The sequence below is a fragment of the Pinus tabuliformis genome, chromosome 1_2 (assembly GCF_031772625.1).
Source record: "Pinus tabuliformis cultivar Carrire ecotype Pingquan chromosome 1_2, CPIR1, whole genome shotgun sequence".
In the NCBI taxonomy this organism is placed as follows: domain Eukaryota; kingdom Viridiplantae; phylum Streptophyta; class Pinopsida; order Pinales; family Pinaceae; genus Pinus; species Pinus tabuliformis.
Window position 1 is genome coordinate 592,997,021 of NC_142298.1, and position 18,961 is coordinate 593,015,981.

The following is an 18,961-nucleotide window of genomic DNA, read 5'->3' on the forward strand; positions in this document are numbered from 1 at the left end:
ATCCGGGACTCTATCGACAAGCGCTTGGTGGCCTACATCTCTGATCTAGACACCTCCAAGGAAATCTACGACGGACTGGTGAGTTTATTTAAAGTTAATGATGCAAATCAAGTTTTGTTTCTTAGAAATAAGCTGAGGGAAATCAAGAAGGGTAAAGATGAAAGTATGCAAGCATACTTCTTAAGAACGATCTCCTATCTATTGGGGAAACTATTACTGACAGAGAAATGGCACTCACAACTCTTGAAGGATTACCATTTGAATGGTATGTGTTCAGGACTACTCTTCTGAACTATAATGTAATTCCTGGTTTCGAGGAATTAATGGATAGATGCATTCAAGAAGAAACAAGGGAAGAAGTGTAAGAAATGCCCATGCCTAAAGGTCCTCCTGTTGCCTTTTCTTTTCATGCAAAGAAAAGAAATAATTCCGGGACTAAATCAAAAGGAAAGGCTGGACCTAAGGCTAGAAGAAAATGACGATGTTACATTTGTGATAAAGCAAGTCACTATGCAAGGGAGTGCCCTGATAGAAAGGACTCACTCTAGGACGATGATCAAAATCCCTCTGATGGCAATCAAAGGAATGACAAATTCAACAGCAAAGGTAAGAGGAGAGCTGGGAATCAAGGAAGAGGACAAGCATTCAAGAAGGCCAGAAATTCCAGGATGTATTAAATGCACCTGACCTCAAAAAAAACCTAGTGTCCATCTCGGGAACGAAAGACAAAGGCTACAAGGTAACCTTCAGCGATGGCAAGGTATGTATATGGAAAAATAATGTTAAAGATGCCTTTACTCTTGGGTTTAGTGTTGATTCATTATATCAGGTCGATGGAAGTCTGCTAGGTGTCATGTCTTATGGCACATCTCTTCAGTCCGAACTTTGGCATTAAAGGTTTTCCCCCCTTCATTATAAAGCTATACTCGGTGTAAGACAAATGGTGATAGGGATGCCTGAATTCTGAATAGAGAATGAAGGTGTATGTCCAGTATGTGCTGAAGGAAAGCTCAAAAGGGGACCATTCCCCTCAAGCCAAAGCAAGACCTCTGATATATTACAATTGGTTCACTCAGGCTGCAGGCATACCTGAGGTTGGCATTAAGAGGGAGACTACTACACCACATACTCCTGAGCAGAATGGTGTGGTGGGAAGGAAGAACCGCACGATGATGGAAGCTGTCTGGGCCATGCTACATGATCAAAGACTTCTGATGTTTCTATGGGCTGAAACTACAATCACCGTCGTATATGTACAAAATTGATGCCTTCATCAAGCATTGGGTTCCAAGACTCCTAAAAAAAGTTCACCGCAAGGTGAACAATCTTTCGACTTTGAGGAGCTCTCAAGAAGCCAACACCAAGGAACCGAAAGAAAAGGATGATGAATCAATGCCTGATGTAGAAGAACCCATGGATCTGATAGATTCTCATCCACATGAGCCTTCCTCTTCTAGGAAGAGGCCTTCATGGCTTAGGGGGATACTTGATGATGCTAAAGGACATGCTGCACCCTGAGGAACCTTCCGTCAAAGTAAGAAACTTAATAGGTATCAAGGATACCTGACCATCATGAGCACGATCATACAAAATGAGCCTTCGTCATTCTCAGATGCCGTCAAGCATCAAGTATGGAAGGATGCTATGATCGTAGAATATGAGTCTATTATGGAGAATGATGTCTGGGAAGTAGTTCCCAGACCCTGGACAAGACAATTGTTACTTCAAAATGGCTTTACAAGATAAAGCATGCAGCAGATGGAAGCACGGAAAAGTATAAGGCTCGTTTTGTTGCTCGAGGTTTCTCCCAAAAGGAAGGTATAGACTATGATGAGATATTTGCACCTGTTGCCAGATATACGACCATCCACTTGATCATAGCCCTTGCTGCTTCACAAGGATGGAACCTACGTCAGATGGATGTCAAGACTGCGTTCTTGCATGGCTCGATCAAAGAAGAGGTCTACGTGGAGCAACCCGAAGGATTTGAGATTTATGATCGAAAATCTCATGTATGCAGGTTGAAGAAAGCTCTCTATGGGCTGAAGCAAGCACCCCGAGCATGGTATGAGAGGATCGATAGCTACTTGATGAAGCTGGGATTCACTAGGAGTGAAGCCGATCCTAACCTTTACTTTAAGGTTGAAGATGACAAGCCTCTCATACTGGTATTGTATGTGGATGACCTCTTTCTAACAGGTGCAGACCCTCTCATTCACAAATGTAAGAGGGAGCTGGCCTCTGAATTTGAAATGAAAGACCTAGGACTGATGCACTACTTCCTAGGACTTGAAGTATGGCAGAAGCCAAGGGAAATTTTCCTATCTCAAGGGAAATATGTGGTAAAGATATTGGAAAGATTTGGTATGATGGATTGCAAGCCTGTGACTACCTCGAGGATCTTAACTTTTAGAAGTTATATGGTAGTGATGTCGGACCAGATTTGGGAAATGCCTCTGAGTTTCATAAACTCATTCGCATTGATGTTCTTGGTGAACCTCTGTCCGAACATATTTTTTGCAGTTAGCATTGTGAGCTCATATTTGGTTGAGCCTCACTGGATTGATGCCAGGAATCTTCTGAGATGTCTTCAGGACACAATCTCTCATGGATTAAGATACACTGCCGGAGATGTGAGACTACTTGGATATACTGATGTTGATTGGGCAGGCAGTGTGGTGGACCGTAAGAGCACTTTCGGGTGCTGTTTCACCTTGGGATCTGCTTCGATATCCTGGATGAGCAGGAAGCAGAAGTCGCTGGCTTTGAGCACCGCCGAAGCAGGATATATTGTTGCTAGCATAACCTCGTATCAGGTAGTCTGGTTGCGAAAGCTCTTCAGTGAGCTGTTTGGATTTACATTGGATACCACTGTGATTCTCTATAACAACCAGAGGTTGGATTCGATTATTGAGGAATCCCGTATTCGTCGATTGCTCCAGCAGATAGACATCATCTTGGATATGGTAAGTTGATGAGCAAGGAGGCTCCATCGCATTAAGATGATGTACAGGTTGATACACCTTGTCAAAGCCCCGAGGAAAGATCTAATCTGTGATTTTCCCAAACGACTTGGAGTCGGTAAGAAACCCTTGTACAAGGGTCCTGCATGTTGCATACATTGAGCTCTGGGAGCTCTGAGGGCTTGCGGTTATTACTGGAGCAACATACGACCACAGGGTGACTCACCCTCCCCTGGTGGTGCACACTGGAACAAGATGATTCGCTCTCTTGTGGGACAAGATGATTCGCTCTCTTGTGGAACAGGATGATTCGCTCTCCTGTGTAGCAGGATGATTAGTTCTCCTGTGAGGCCTGGATTGATGTGTTCTCCATGGCGGCCTGGATTGATTTGTTCTCCATGGCAATTGTAGCAGGATTGATGTGTTCTCCTGTGAGGCCTGGATTGATGTGTTCTCCATGGCAATTGTAGCAGGATTGATGTGTTCTCCTGTGAGGACAGGATTGATTAGTTCTCCTGTCGAGGCATCCTACCCATGCAGTCTGGGACTCATGGGAAGTACCTCTCATCTGATCAATGAGCAGGGAAACGAAGTTAGGGACCATAGTAGTACCGATGGACGCATCGTTGTAACTACCGTACTCCCTACGCTAGGATGACCTCCATTGATCTGGGATCAATGATACTGGTCTGGGACCAGTGGTAGGAGTTGTACAATACTATGACGCTGACTTCGGGTCGGTTGAGACTGGTCTGGGATCAGTGGTACATACTCTGAGACTGACTTTGAGTCAGTGGAGGATGATATTGGTCTGGGACCATTGGAGTTGTACTCACTATGGCGCTGACTTTGGGTTGGTTGAGACTGGTCTGGGACCAGTGGTACATACTCTGAGACTGACTTTGAGTCAGTATGATACATCCTCGATCATTTCTTCTTCTTCATAATTCGGACAAAAGCAGAGTAGAACAGAACAATGCAAGAGCAGAGCAGAACAGAACAAAACAGTACAGATCAGTGCAGGGCAGAACAAGACAAAGCAGAACAGGCAAAATAGAGCAGAGCAGGGCAAGGGTCAGGCTGTACAAGGCAGTGCATTTGATGGATGAATAGTAACGACCGATAAACTGATTGCAGATGAAGTTCTCCATGGTTGAGAGGGAGTGTTAAAATTGGCAACCAGGGCAAAACTTCATGTGGGTCATCTTATTCATGGCTAATAATATTTTTATTAGATTCCTCTCGTCGAGAAGTGTAGGATTGATATAAAGATCATCCAATTCCGATAAGTATTCATGGAGATATGAATTTATTTTGATTATGGAATTATTATCAAGCCGACCTACAACTCATGTAGGCTCAGAAACCCAACAGTCGCATCTATTCACCCACCAACGTTGTGTATAAATATAAGAGGACTTTTCCTCATTTAGACTCACTCATCTCATCACATCTCTCTCTCTCTACTGCGCAGATATGAGTCTCTTCTCTACTGCGTTGAAATGGGTCTCTCTCTCTCACACATGTGAAGCCGGAAACTGCTGAATTTGAAGCTGCAACTGCAGAAGTAAAGATTGACTTGCGTGGCCTAGAAGATCTCCTCTTTGGAACTGCGCTGTAGGTTCATCTGAACCTCCTTTGAAAGCCGCAACTTTTGGTGGTGGAATGAAGTCAATCCGACGAACAGTTTGCAAGATATCGACTGCCCTAGTTTGAAGCCGGAAACTGCTGACACTGAAGCTGCAACTGCAGAAGTAAAGATTGACTTGCGTGGCCTAGAAGATCTCCTCTTTGGAACTGCGCTGTAGGTTCATCTGAACCTCCTTTGAAAGCCGCAACTTTTGGTGGTGGAATGAAGTCAATCCGACGAACAATTTGCAAGATATCGATTGCCCTAGTTTGAAGCCGGAAATTGTTGAAACTGAAGCTGCAACTGCAGAAGTAAAGATTGACTTGCGTGGCCTAGAAGATCTCCTCTTTGGAACTGCGCTGTAGGTTCATCTGAACCTCCTTTGAAAGCCGCAACTTTTGGTGGTGGAATGAAATCAATCCGACGAACGGTTTGCAAGATATCGACTGCCCTAGTTTGAAGCCGGAAACTGCTGAAACTGAAGCTGCAACTGCAGAATTAAAGATTGACTTGTGTGGCCTAGAAGATATCCTCATCTGAACTGCGCTGTAGGTTCATCTGAACCTCCTCTGGAGGCCGAAACTTTTGGTGGTGGAATGAAGTCAATCCGACTGTCGGTTTGTGAGATATGGTCTGCCCTAGTTTGATAATGAAGCCGCTAATGCTGATGCTACTGATCTAGGGTTTGCTACTGCTGATATGAATCAGATTTATTGTACTATTTCTCTCTGCTGAATTATTGAAGATAAAAGAAGATTTGATCAAAGGGTTTCCCCACACATTGTGGGGTTTGTCCCTGGCTAGCCGCCACATCTTGTGTCTCTGGTCTTGGCTTGTTTTCTGTCGATCGTTTAATGTTCTATCTGCACTTTACTTTATGTACATGTGATTGCTAATCGGTGGAATATAATAAGAAAAAGAAGTAAACTGTTATAAGCATAGAACATACCATAACTTAACATGGTATCAGAGCTGAGGTGAAGACAAAGCCCGAGCAATAGCAAAGAAGTGTGCAAAGATAGGAAGAGATTGTGATAATATGCAATGATGGTAGAAGGCATTCAACATCCGAAATCCAAGAAGATTTGACTAGAATACCTCTCGGAAAGATGTGAAGACTCTGATGGAAGTTGGAAAAAGATAGAGACCATTGACAATGGATATCTATGGGAGATATGTCAATCTGCATGCAGGATGCTGATACCTACAAGAAGATGTCATGGTGAAAGACCATCACAAAGGTAATTTTGATTTAATGATTATTTTTGAACTAATATCTGGATGGGCTTATGTGGGACTGCCAAAGGGAAATTTGTGGATGACTTCCAAGTGGACCATATAGAAGGATGTAATCTCCTTCCGAAAAATATGGCACGAAAGCAGAATGACATGAAGCAACGCTAGATGGAATATCTGATGGATCACTTTCTGATGAGTTGAGGACATGACTAACTCATGGATAAAAGTGATGGATGATCTGTGCGTTATGAAGAAGTCCTCGAAAGATGAAGACTCCTTGACGAAGAAGAAATTCATGACATCGAAGGAAGGAGCTCTTCAAGCAGTTGATTGTTCCAGGATCTCCACATGAGGAGCTGCGGTAGGTCCCTAGTTAAGAGGGAGCCTGAAAAGAAGTTTCTTACTTGGAAGAAACTTGGAAAATTCCTAAGCAGGGAACTTAGGTACATTACTTTGTGATAGGAATGAGTACATTCCTTTAATGGAATATGTCCTCGTGGTTTGAAAAGGAGAGATAGACATGTTGTTTTGGTCTTCACCTGGGAAGATAGAATGGAGGGTTGTGTAATCATTTGGCATCTGATGCTCTTTGAGGATGAGATAGGGCATCCAACAGTAAGAGTAGTCATGGAGGACCGATATTCTTTGTGGGGCTGGGGAGTCCAATATATGAATAGTTCTCATGGAACATATCTTGAGAGAACCTGGGTGGGGTATGTTCCGAGAGAGACAATGATGAGTGTGTCTATAAATCATCGGTCTCGCCATCATTGAGCTCTGATCTTGTGGAGAGATGGAGCTGTTAGTCAATGCCTTGCTATATAACGATGCTGGTTGAGATGATGCTATACAAATGAGTCACAAATCCAAATTCTTCTAATAAGAGATTCTTCAGATTGAGAAAGTCCAAGTACCGTTATGAATACCTCCCTATTTAAGAGGGAGTGTTGAAAAGTGTAACTAGGTTCAGTCTTCATAATGACATGTAATTATGATTTTCTGTAATGTGATGTAAAGAAGAAAAAAGTAAATTTATTATATTGACTTGCTTCATGGGCTTCATGAGCAAGGGATTTTCTTTTCGAGTGAAGACTCCCATTGAGAGCCTTTAGGATTTATGTGTCATCTAGACATAAAATGTTAGAGTCATTGTCATGTAATGAAGTCATGTTACACTTTGTAAAAGGTCAATCTTTTCTATGTAAAGTATTCTCCAAGAACTTGTAATCTATCCTCTTCAAGTTAGCCTACAAATGATGAAGGAACTATCTGGAACAAGTCGACCTACCTCCAACAATCATGTCAGCCCAAAGGACATGTGGTGAGGTGTATATACACACAGTCGTCCTCCATTTGAAAGTAAGCAACTTGACATGAACTCGGTAAGACAAAAGTGCGAAGAAAGGGTTAGGAGAAGTTTGAAGAAAGGAGAAAGAAGTCTCTTCTGGGCAATGCGAAGATAGGTATCTTCTGAGCAAGATGAAGGAAGTTTTCTTCTGGGCAACGAAGAAGAGATTCTTCTGGGGCATCGAAGAGGAGGTTTCTTCTGGGATAGCGAAGGAAGGTTTCTTCTAGGGCAGCAAAGGAAGATTCTTCTGGTTGACTGAAGTAGTGATCTAGAGATCAAATTTCTCTAGAGGAACCAACGAAAGCCTAGAGACTGAGATTCTCTAGAGGAAGCCGAGAAGGAGCAATGTGAAGGATAGAGACTGAGTTTCTCTTGAAGGAGCCAAGGAGGAGAGCAGTTTGAGATCAAAAAAGGCGAGGAAGGGAAGAGGTAGAGCATCAAGTTTAGTGACAAGGTTCTTGGGAGGATACTAGAGTGAAGGGTCTATGTCATGGTCTTGGTACTTATCAATTGAAGATCTAGAAGAAGAATTTTGATTGTGTTTTCCTCTCAAGAAGGTGAGAGGTTTTGGCCCTGGCTGAGAAGCCTACATATTGTGTCGCTTGTCTTTTATTGTACGTATCGGTAATTGTCTTGATGAGGAAAACACAATGATAACATAATGAAGAAAAGACTATAAGCTAAGAAGTAAAAGTACATCACAAGCAATTATCAAGCAGAGAAATCTGTTAACTCTGAATGCCCTAGATTTCTACAGTTTCCTACAACATAGGTTTGCAGTAATCTAAAAACCTTCGTATACCCATCTGTATATGCTGCCATCAGAGGAAGACAACAAACTTGTAGCCACCGGTTCTATGTAAGAGGAGAGAGAGGTCTGCTACTGCATAGTGCAGTCCAATGTTCACAGGTCAAGGGTTCGATGCCCCCAGTTGGGCATACCATGATTGCCTCTTGCTGGGCATACCAGAGGTTTGTGTCCTGCTTTCATTGACCTCAGAAATATGGGTGTTCTCAGCTACCTCCAGTTACTATGGATGAGTAGGAGGCTCCGGATGAGAGTGATCCCTCCCTAGGGAGCCTGTTGACTGGAGCTTAGTGATGTTGATGACATGGATACTAATGACACGGCTTAAGGAAGCCTAATCTTTTTCATTGTTCAGTTTCATTTTTTTTTGGAATTTTGAAAATTTCTATTTCGTGTTTGGAAATGCCTTAGGGAAAATTTTGAATGTAGTATGACAATGACATATACTTCTGATTCTAATATCTATTATCGTGATTCACATCAATATATAAATTGCAATTTCCACTTGATATCAAATTTGAAATTTTGAAGTGAATGTTCATGTTTAAGTCTAAATGATTTATTTTTCTTGTTGTAAATTGGTAGATTTCAAAATTCATATATATTATAATTTATAAAATATATAAATTATATTATACCCCCGATGAATGCACATACCCTGTTTCAAAAAGTCACCCACCCATCTCCACACCCGTCCCCGAACCCACATTTCTTGGCAACGTAGGTGCAGATGATAATATTTAGTGCATAAATAATTAAAAGGAATGGGATTGAAAATGAAATGATTGATGAAGGCAGTGTTTTCCTTATCCAGAGTTAAAGATTCATGTTCTCATGTTTGGGAAAGATTTCATTTTAGCTTTACAGGATCTCACTCACATATATTTGAGTGCAAATTGAGTTATTATATGATTATATCATGGAAATAAAAGTGTCATCTCAGTACCTAACCATTAAGCATCTCTATTATGGTTACAGGAAGTCACGGGGATGGCCATCCTGCAAACACAGAAACTCCCCTTGTAGCATGGGGAGCTGGCATACAGAAACCAAGTCTTTCAACTCCAGAAAGCAATGCAGATGATGGCTACAAATTTGTCGATGAACATACACATGATATGCCTACACCATCTGAATGGGGCCTTGAAAGCATCGAGCGAGTAGATGTTAACCAGGCTGATATTGCTCCTCTTATGGTAATATGAAACTCTCAATTAGCATTATATATTACAATCACAGAGTTAACACAATAATAGCTTTCTGAATCCTATCTGATCTGTGTATTTTTTTATTTTGTGAATCAATCTTGGTCAGACAATTCTCCTAGGCTTACCTTCTCCGATGAATTCTGTTGGAAGTTTGCCTCTGGATTATTTAGATTTAGACAAGGTGAGTTACCTCTCTTTGCTCACTGGTAATAGATTGAAATTGGTTGCAAGGGAATTTTGATTCAACAGGATGGACCGGTGATATGGTCGCTATACTTAGTACTTACAGACTTTGGCTATGATTTATTATCTTTGCGGGGAATGACATCAAGGGTTCAGAATTGTATAATATATGATTTCATTTGAACTAAATATTTTGAAAGATGATATATTTATGAACCAAATACAATGTAATCCTTGTTCATGTGTACCAGGAAGCACAAGCAGAAGCTGCTTTTTCAAATGCTAAACAGATTCTTAACCAGTTTCTTCGCAAGTCTCGTATCCAAAGAAAATTTAAAGAGATATTCTGTTCTAATAATATTGATGCTGGTTTGATAATATTGATGATGTCTTTCTAGAGTGTAAAAGCTATGTTTTAATGAACTGAACCTAAATAATTTAGAAGCCGTTGAATCTAATTACTTGTTCGGGTTATATCAGGAATTCATTCTGAGGAGTTTAGTTATGTACATCCCTTGGCCTGTGCTCAAATGGAAATAATGAAAGTTTAGTGTTTTAAACTTGTCAAGTTGGATTGAAGATATGATATTTATTATTATGATATTAGACATTTAAACAATATTGCATATGCTTGTATAGGTTTTATCAGGCCTTCATTCTGAGGAATTTAGTCCTGTATGTCCCTTTGGCCTATTCTGAAATAGAAATAGTGAAAGTTTCGTGTTTCAATCTGCTCAAGTTGGATTGAAGATATGATGTTTATCATTATCATATTAGACATTTGAACAATATTGGATACATGAGCTAACTACTAATGCTTGTTTTTAATATTTTTCTTGGAGGTATCTCAGATAGCCAGGAGGGAAACTTTATTACTGACATTGAATACTTCTCCATGGTTCAAGCATTTGTTATTTTGATTTTTCTGAACGTTCTTACTTTGCTGTAATCTCTGAAGCTGTCTCCTAATCCTGAGGATCTTGAATTGCTTGGGCTTCATATTGTCTTTATGAAATATTCTTGTTTATTTGTATTGATTTTGTTGGAATGATATGTATCCATTTCTGGGCTTTCTTGTATTAGTATTTTCTTGACAAATTGTGTTAGAGCTGAAGCAGTCAAGATCCTTAAGTTTCAAACCATTTGGGCTTTTATCAGAGCATCATACTCTTGTCAAAAGTATTGAGCAGCTTATATCAGTGAAACAGTATGAAACTGCTTTACACTTGGCACAAGATCTTGTTACTCTCTCTCTTGCAGGTCTTCATTATTTTCAGACGTATGACTGGTTTGCTTTGATGACAACAATTACAATGGGTTACTTGGGCTGGATGGTTTATATTGTTCTTCATGTCTTGAAATCTTACACTTCTTTCCTGGCAACTCAATACCAGACAAGGTGGAAGGCTGGGGCTAATGCTGTCAGAAATAAACAAGTAAGAGGTTTCTTTGGCAAGTTAGTAGTTTTTGCAAAAGTGAACAAACAAGCAGATACGGAGATTGAAAACTGGTTCTTTTCTGTTCAGCATCTCTTCCTTAAGTTCCTAACATTGATGGTTGTACATATGATTCCAAAAGAATGTTCAATTGTTGGAGAATATTTGGACCTGACTAGTAGTATTTATTTCAGCATTTCTGATCCATCATCAGGATTTTTTAAGCCTTCCAAAGAGGAACTGTTTAGCAAATATAGCTAGTCCATCCAGCCTGTTAATTTTTGAATTTGGTACTAAAAATCAAAATACAAGACAATTCAAAAACTTAGAGTAGAGGGACTTAGTAGTGTAAGTCCTTTATTTCCGATTCTTCGGTTTTGTTCTTCTTTGGCAACATTTGCTTGATCCCTATTTCTCTTTCTATTCCTCGGATTCTCGGGACAATCGCTTCTATAGTGACCCATCTTGTGACAATTGTAGCATTCAATCTTGGATAGGTCTATCTTCCTTCTAGGCCCTTTAGACTTCTTGAAGGTTCATTTGTTCTCGTGATGAGCGGAATAGGCATTTGAAACTTTCTCCTCTTAATTCTCTTTGTTGCTTACTAATGAAATTTTGACTTCTTCTTGACTGCATGCATTCCATAACTATTCGAATGTAGGAGTTTCGTTCCAGCTGTTGAGACCAGATGAAAAAGCACTCCAAGATGTTGGTAATCCTAGAAGTGCAGTGATTACAAGCTCCATTGTAGGTACTATCTCATCTATTGCCTGGAGTTCATCTCTGATTCTAGCTATTCTTACAAAGAAGGATGCCACAATGTGTTCCATTGTCATCTTTATAGTTCTTAGTTCATTCTTAAGACTTGCAATTTGACCAAGATTCTTGATTGTGAATAATTTGGATAAGGCCTCATACATCTCTTAAGTAGAATCTATGTTGGATATATATGGGATGAGGTTATCCTTTATTCCATTCACCATTAGGGTCATGGCCAATATCTCTGTTTCTCTGAACATTGCCTTTTATGTATCACTTGATTCATTTGTAGGCTTCTTTACTTTTCCTTTGACTAGATCCAAGACTTCATTCTTCTCGAGGATGAGATCTCTCCTATTTTTCCATGCCTTGTAATTGGATGCTCCTTCTAATTTGTTTTCTTCCTTCATTGAGTTAGACATGGCAGGCTTGACTTCTTATATTATCCTTTTCCTTGATGACCCTTTATTCAAACTTCTTAAAACTCCTTTCAATAGATCTTCAGGTTTCATTTTTCCTTTTTTTTCACCTTAGCTCTCAAACCATGTTGGAAAAGAAAGGCAGAAAGACTTTCTTTATGTTGATAATTACTTGTGATATTCTTATGTTCTTCTTTCAACTTAGTTCATCAAGTAATTACCAAAACCATAACACGAAGATCAAAGACACCAGATGTAGGCAGACAACCAGGGAAAAACCCTTATCTAGGGGAAAACCCAGTCAACAACTCTTCCTTTATTAGTTTCACGAGATGATCCAAGACTCCTTGACCTAGACACAGACTTGTCCAATCACCAAGTCAGCCCTTCCCTTCTTCCGTAGATGATAACCTTCTAGTAACAACTTCGACCTTGCAGCAACAACTGGCAACAACAATTGAACTTCGACTTAGATGCAACACTTTAGCACTTCGACCTAGAAGCAACAACAAAATTTCAACCTCCCTAGCAATAGAAGTTTGATCCGACAGAACTTTGACCCAACAATAGAACTTCGATCTTGATGCACTACTTCGACCTTCCAACAATAGCCTAGAAAATTCACACGTGTGAGAGAGAGACAACCCAAAAACTTCGACTTTTATCCTTATCTAGCAATTCTCCTTCTTCTCTTGGAATTTCACACTTTTTCTGCTTCCTTCTCTTAGATATCGAACTTGTGTGTGTGTCCTCCAAATGAATCGAACTACTTTGTATATATACCCTTTTCCGAAGTTTGAATTACCCTCATGTAGGCCGACTTGATCAGGTAAGGGCCGACTTGGTGTGGAGGTGACAAATGACTTATTTTACCCAATAATAATTCTTTTTACATGATTCAAAAGCCCAAGAGGGTCTCATTAAATGAACAAATGACTCATAACTCAAGACAAAACCTAGAAGTCCTCAATGGGGAATTTGATCTAAAACATGATGACCTAAGCATGAAACCCATGCTTTAATAAGTCATAATAATAATAATAATAATAATTTCTTTTTCTTTCTTTTGATAAATACATTTTCATTATGACTCAAATACAATTATGAAGACTGAACCTAGTTACATTCTTCAACACCTTGTTCCTTAAAGAGCCTTGGGTCTAGGATATCTTTTTCAAGCAAATATCCCTATTCCCTAGGTCTAAGCATCCCTTGAGCCTTTCTTTGAGAGCCCTTATCTTGCTCTTTGAAGCAATCCAGTGATTATTTGCGCCTCTCCCTTGAATGGGCTTTGGAAATCACATAGTTCTTCATCGACATTATCCCTCCTAGTGATTTCCTTTATATCAAGACTCCTCCTGTCGGTGAAAGTCGGTAAAGAGCAGGGGACATCAAGTAGGTGACAGTGGGTCCTTGTCCCATTGTTGCCACTTGGTCTAGTAGAAGTCCCTTCGTATCCCCTCCTAGGACCCTTGCTAGATTGTGTGTTAACAAGCACCAAGCCTTGTATGTACCTTGAATTAGGTTGAAATATAAATGTGAAGACCGACCATAGCTACAAAATTCAACATTCTCAAGGGCTCTGCTACTGTGTGAAGGAACACCTGGCAAGACCATCTCAAAATCAAGTGAAAGTTACCAATCATTAGGGACAATGACCATAAATGCATCATAGTGGACCATAATTAAATTTTAGTGGCATAATAATACTTCAAAGTTGGATCACCTTCAAATATTTAACTAGACTAAGTTTTGTAAAAGTGTTCCCTACCTATGTTGGGGATTGTTAGATGATCAACCCTATTAGGTGCATCCAACCCCTAATGGGAGGTGACATGTCAAGGTTGACATTTCAATCCATAGGTGTTTGTGATAATGTGGCAATGGAGGGGAAATGCTTCATGCCATGGTGCCATGGTCAATGCCACCGGTTGATGGAGGTCCATCATCCTGAGTGTATAGATATACAGAGGGAGTAATGGTGGAGGCATGAGTTAGCCCTTTCTTTGGCCTGCTTTTTCCACCCCTCTAGTGTGCCTTTTACTTCTTTTTGATAATGCGTTGAAAGGGAGAATAGTTCAAGTGTCCAAGCTTGCTTTTAATGATATAACATTTACTCACCCCTTGACGATGAGTCAACTTCTTGCTCATCGGGGTTGGGACATGCAAAGTTTCCTTTATTATGTGATGGAGCTTCTAGTGCTCCAAAACTGTGTGATGGCTAATGAGGGGGCTAGAGCTAATGCTAGGCTTTTTCCAATGTACTAATTAATGTTCCTACCATCTTTTGGATTTTGACTTTTCATTTTCTTTCATTGTGGCCATTTAATGCTTTTACCTTTATTTTGGTTGCATCAACCTCTAGGGAAAAGTTTCCAGCCTAGACTCAAGGATGATGAGATGAGGGTACCAATCCCAATGAACCAATGACAATAAACCTGAAGGATGGACATGAAATCAGGAAAATGGTGAAAAGTGGTAAGTATGGAAAGGCTATGGACATGCTACTTCAATCCAAATTTCCTAGGTAATGCCCATCCTATAACTCTAAGGCCTCAGAGGAAGTCTTATTGTTGCTTCCTGTCTCACACACTTAATTTAGTGAGAAATGCCTTTAACTATTAATTTTAGGTATGTTCTATGCTTAGAGCAATTTACTTCAATTTTTCAGACAAGCCCAATGACAATATTCAGATTAACAATCACATCAGCGTGATAGTAAAGTGCAGATAGAACATAAACATAAACAACAGAAGACAAGCCAAGACAAGAGGACACAAGATGTGGTACCCGCCAGGGACAAACCCCAATGCGGGGAAACACTTGATCAATTCTTCTTATATTCTTCAATAGTTTAGTAGAGAGAGATAGTACAAATATGCAAGACTGATAATTAATGACAGCAGTAGATAAGGCCTTCAACAAAAAGCCCAATGTATTCTCCTTGTTGTTTGGAAGATGGCAACAACAAACTGCTGCAATCATGATTCAATTTGGTCAACACATTGACCCAACACTCCTTCACAAAGTGTTGCTGTCCACCATTGTTTGCTTGCTGCTTCTGCAAGTCTGGTTAGGGCCGAAGAAGAAACCCCTTTAACTAAGCCTTTCAAGGGCTGCAGTCCACCTAGGAGAGTCTCTCCTAATCCACACTGCTTCCTGTGATCAACGTATACTGCAATGCTGCCTTGGGACAACCTTATCTGCTTGCTATGGCTTGCAGCCTAGCAAAGCAGCTAGCTGTAGCTTCAGATTCTAAATGAATCCTTAACTCATGCCTAGTCATAACCTTTGTCACCTACAACAATTCATGCCTCCTTCAAGCTATGGATCAGACCCTCCTTGGCTGTGGATAGACCACTTTTGGACAACATCTAAAATCCTCTTTTCTGTGGCTAGGTGACCTTACTTTTGCTGCAGATAAGGGCTATACATTACACCGTATGGGAGCTTCACTTAACAGTATATTGTGGCTCCCTTTGAACAGCATATTAAGGGCCTTCAAGGACTATGTAATCGCTGCGTTTGAAACCTCATTTCTCTGTGAAATTGAGTCTATTCTAGACTGTGTATGGGAGCCAACACTATGACTGCGTCTAGGGTTTCCACTGACTGCGGTTAGGGCACATTAGGACAGCGAATTGAACCTCTTTTTACTGCATATAAAACCCTCCTTAAACTGCGGCTAGGAGACCCTTAAACGCTGCGGATATGGTGCTTTCTTAACTGTAAGTAGGGCTTCTCTATGACAACGTTTAGGGCTTTTGTAGGCAGCATATAAGTCCTCCTTTGACTGCGTCCTAGTCTCTTTCAGAATTGCGGATTAGGGCAAATTGTGACTGCAGATTAGGGCATGACAGATCCCCTTCAACTACGTCTAAATAATCCTCCTTGATTGTGGCCAGACTGCTGCTAGGGCTTCTACTTTTTAGATCTGCGGCTAGGGATAGATCTCCTCTAGGACAACGTACTCTCTAAGAGACTTCTCCTTCCACCAAAACCCAAACAAGTGGAGAGAGAGAGACCACAAGAGGTGTGTGTAAAATGACTTGCAAGCCACCTCTATTTATAATAAAACGTTGAGGATAAGTTGCGGTAATTTGGTTGTTGGCCGACCTTGACGAATTTTAAATAAATTCAATCTCCATGAATACATGCCAGAATTGGATGATTTTTAGATCAATCCTACACCTCTCGATGAGAGGAATTGAAGAAAAATATCAGTTGCCATAAATAATAGATGGAGTTTGGCCCTAGTTGCCAATTTTAACACTCCCTCTCAACTAGGGAGAACTCCATCTGCCAGTCTGTAATCTTTGCCATCAACGCAATGCCTTGCACTGCTTTGCTGAACTATGAAGAAGAAGAAGTGATTGAGAATGTATCATAACTTTTTCTACTGACCCAAAGTCAATCCCATATAAAGAGAGTGTATCATACCACTCTTACTGATCCGAAATCAGTGCCAAATAAAGAGAGTGTCTCATACCACTCTTACTGATCTGAAATTAGTTCCAAATAAAGAGTGTTTCGTACCACTCTTACTGACCCGAAGTCAGTTCCAATTGATCCCAGATCAATATCATCCTAGCGTAGGGAGTACGGTAGTACACGATGTGTTCATCGGTAGTACTATGGTTCCTATCCTCATTTCCCTGCTTATTGGCTAGATGAGAGGTACTTCCCATGAGTTGCAGACTGCATGAGTAGGATGTCTCAGTAGGAGAAGGATGAATCACTCACCCTGTACACAACAAATCACTAGGGGAAGGCTTAACCACTCACCCTATGATTGTGTCTTAGTAGGAGAAAGGTGAACCACTCATCTTGCCTACATAGCAAACCACTAGGGGAAGGTTGAACCACTCACCCTATGGTTGCTCATCGCTCGAAGAAGTAACCCATGCCCCCGGAGCTCCTAGAGCTCAATATCCATATCATACAAGAGCCTCACGAGAGGGTCTCTCCCCGACTCCAAGTCATTTTCGGAAAGTCACGAAATTGACCTTTACCAGGGCCTTCGTTAGAATATTGGTGACCTGCACATTAGTCCTAATGTGATGGAGCCATCTTGCTCCTCGTTGTACCATATCCCAGATAAAGTTGTACCTGATGTCTATATGCTTAGAGTGATCATAGAACACAGGATTCCTCAACAATCGAATCCCACTCTGGTTGTCACAGAAGATCATGGTGGTATCCAGCACGTGTCCAAACAACTCACTGAAGAGCTTCTTCAACCAGACATATTTACACGAAGTCATACTCGCAACTATGTATTCGGCCTCAGCAGTGCTCAAAGCAACTGACTTCTGGTTCCAGCTCATCCAGGATATCGTAGCAGAACCCAAAGAGAACTGACACCCAGAAGTGCTCTTACGATCCTCCACACTGCCTGCCCAATCAACATCAGAGTAACTATGCAGCCTCACATTTCTGGTAGTGTATCTCAGTCCATGAGAGATTGTGCCCTGAAGATATCTCAAAAGATTCTTGGCACCAATCCAGTGAGGCTCAACCATATATGAGCCCAACATGCTAATTGCAAAACATATATCTAGACAAGAGTTCACCAAGAACATCAATGCTATTATGAGTTGACGAAACTCAGAGGCCTTTCCCAAATCAGGTCCAATAGCACTATCACATAATTTCTTAAAGTTAAGCTCCATCAGGGTAGTCACAGGCTTGCAGTCCACCATTCCAAATTTGGAATCCAACTCCCTCTTACTTTTGCAAATGAGAGGGTCTGTACCTGCTAGAAAGAGGTCGTCTTCATAGGGTACCAGTATGAGAGGTCTATCATCCACAACCTTCAAGCAAAGGTTTGGATCGGCTTCACTCCTAGTGAATCTCAATTTCATCAGATAGCTATCAATCCTCTCATACCAAGCCTGGGGTGCTTGCTTCAAGCCATAGAGAGCTTTCTTTAACCTGCATACATGAGATTCCTGAACATGAATCTCAAACCCCTCGAGTTGTTACACATCTGTGGTCTTGCTATTACATGAGGGGAAAGGTCCCCTATTAAGTTTTCCTTCAGTACATCTCAGACATGTACCTTCATGTTCTTCTTTGAATTCAAGCCTCCCTATCACTATCTGTCTCACATCGGGTAAGGCTTTACAATGAAGATGGGCAAACCTCCGATGCCATAGATCAGACATGGCCCCCAATGGACCTTCTGCAACTTGATACAAATTGCCAACCCTGAACCCAAGAGTAAAAGCATCTTTAAAATTTCTTTTCCAAACACGTACCTTTCCATCGATGAATTCCACCTTATAACCTTTGTCTTCCATTGCCGAAATGGACACTAGGTTCTTCTTGAGATCAGAGACATAAATAACTTCTTGTAAATGAATCGTGTTACCCTGATTCAATTGAAGGTTAACATTCCCTACACCCTTTATGGGATAGGTGGCATTGTATCCAAGAATAATCTCCAAGTTTGTTTCCTTCTTTATTAGATTAGAGAGCGGTTGCTTGTATCCGGTGAAGTGCCTTGAAGCATCACTACTAATAAGCCAATTTCCCAAAGTATCTGGAGAAGAGGTAGAGGAGAGGGCCGATATAAGATAATACTCCTTTTGCTTATCAGAAATAACATTTGATTCTTCATACCTGGAGTTCCTTGCTTTCTTGGAGGGTCGACCATTTCCCTGATGTGCTACATTCCCTTTTCCTTTGCCATTGAAATTGCCATTCCTTCGATCATTGAAGTAGCCCCTAGAATGATTGTGATCATCATCATGTGATGTGTCACTTCTATTTGGACACTCCCTCGCATAGTCGCCAAACTTATTGCAAGCAAGGCATCTGCTTTTCCTTCCACCCTTAGATCCGGGCTTTCCATTGAAATGATCTTTAAACCCTGCATTATTTCTCCTTTTAGCATGAGCGGAGAAAGCAATAGGGTTGCCTCTATTAGAAGGCATTTCTTGCTCCACCATCTTGGTTTCTTCTTG

General features: G+C 40.8%; 1 protein-coding gene across 3 annotated transcripts in view; it reads left to right on the forward strand.

The window, feature by feature from the left end:
* The window catches only part of LOC149207043 (sulfatase and phosphatidylinositolglycan class N domain-containing protein), a 412,661-nt gene that overhangs the window by 193,765 nt on the left and 199,935 nt on the right, over positions 1-18,961 (forward strand). For all 3 annotated transcript variants that reach the window (XM_089395653.1, XM_089395652.1, XM_089395654.1), the window contains exons 5-8: positions 8,967-9,184; positions 9,303-9,377; positions 9,631-9,697; positions 10,487-10,815. In XM_089395653.1, coding sequence (XP_089251779.1) covers positions 8,967-9,184; positions 9,303-9,377; positions 9,631-9,697; positions 10,487-10,815 — 689 coding nt within the window. The remainder of the gene's footprint in view (positions 1-8,966; positions 9,185-9,302; positions 9,378-9,630; positions 9,698-10,486; positions 10,816-18,961) is intronic.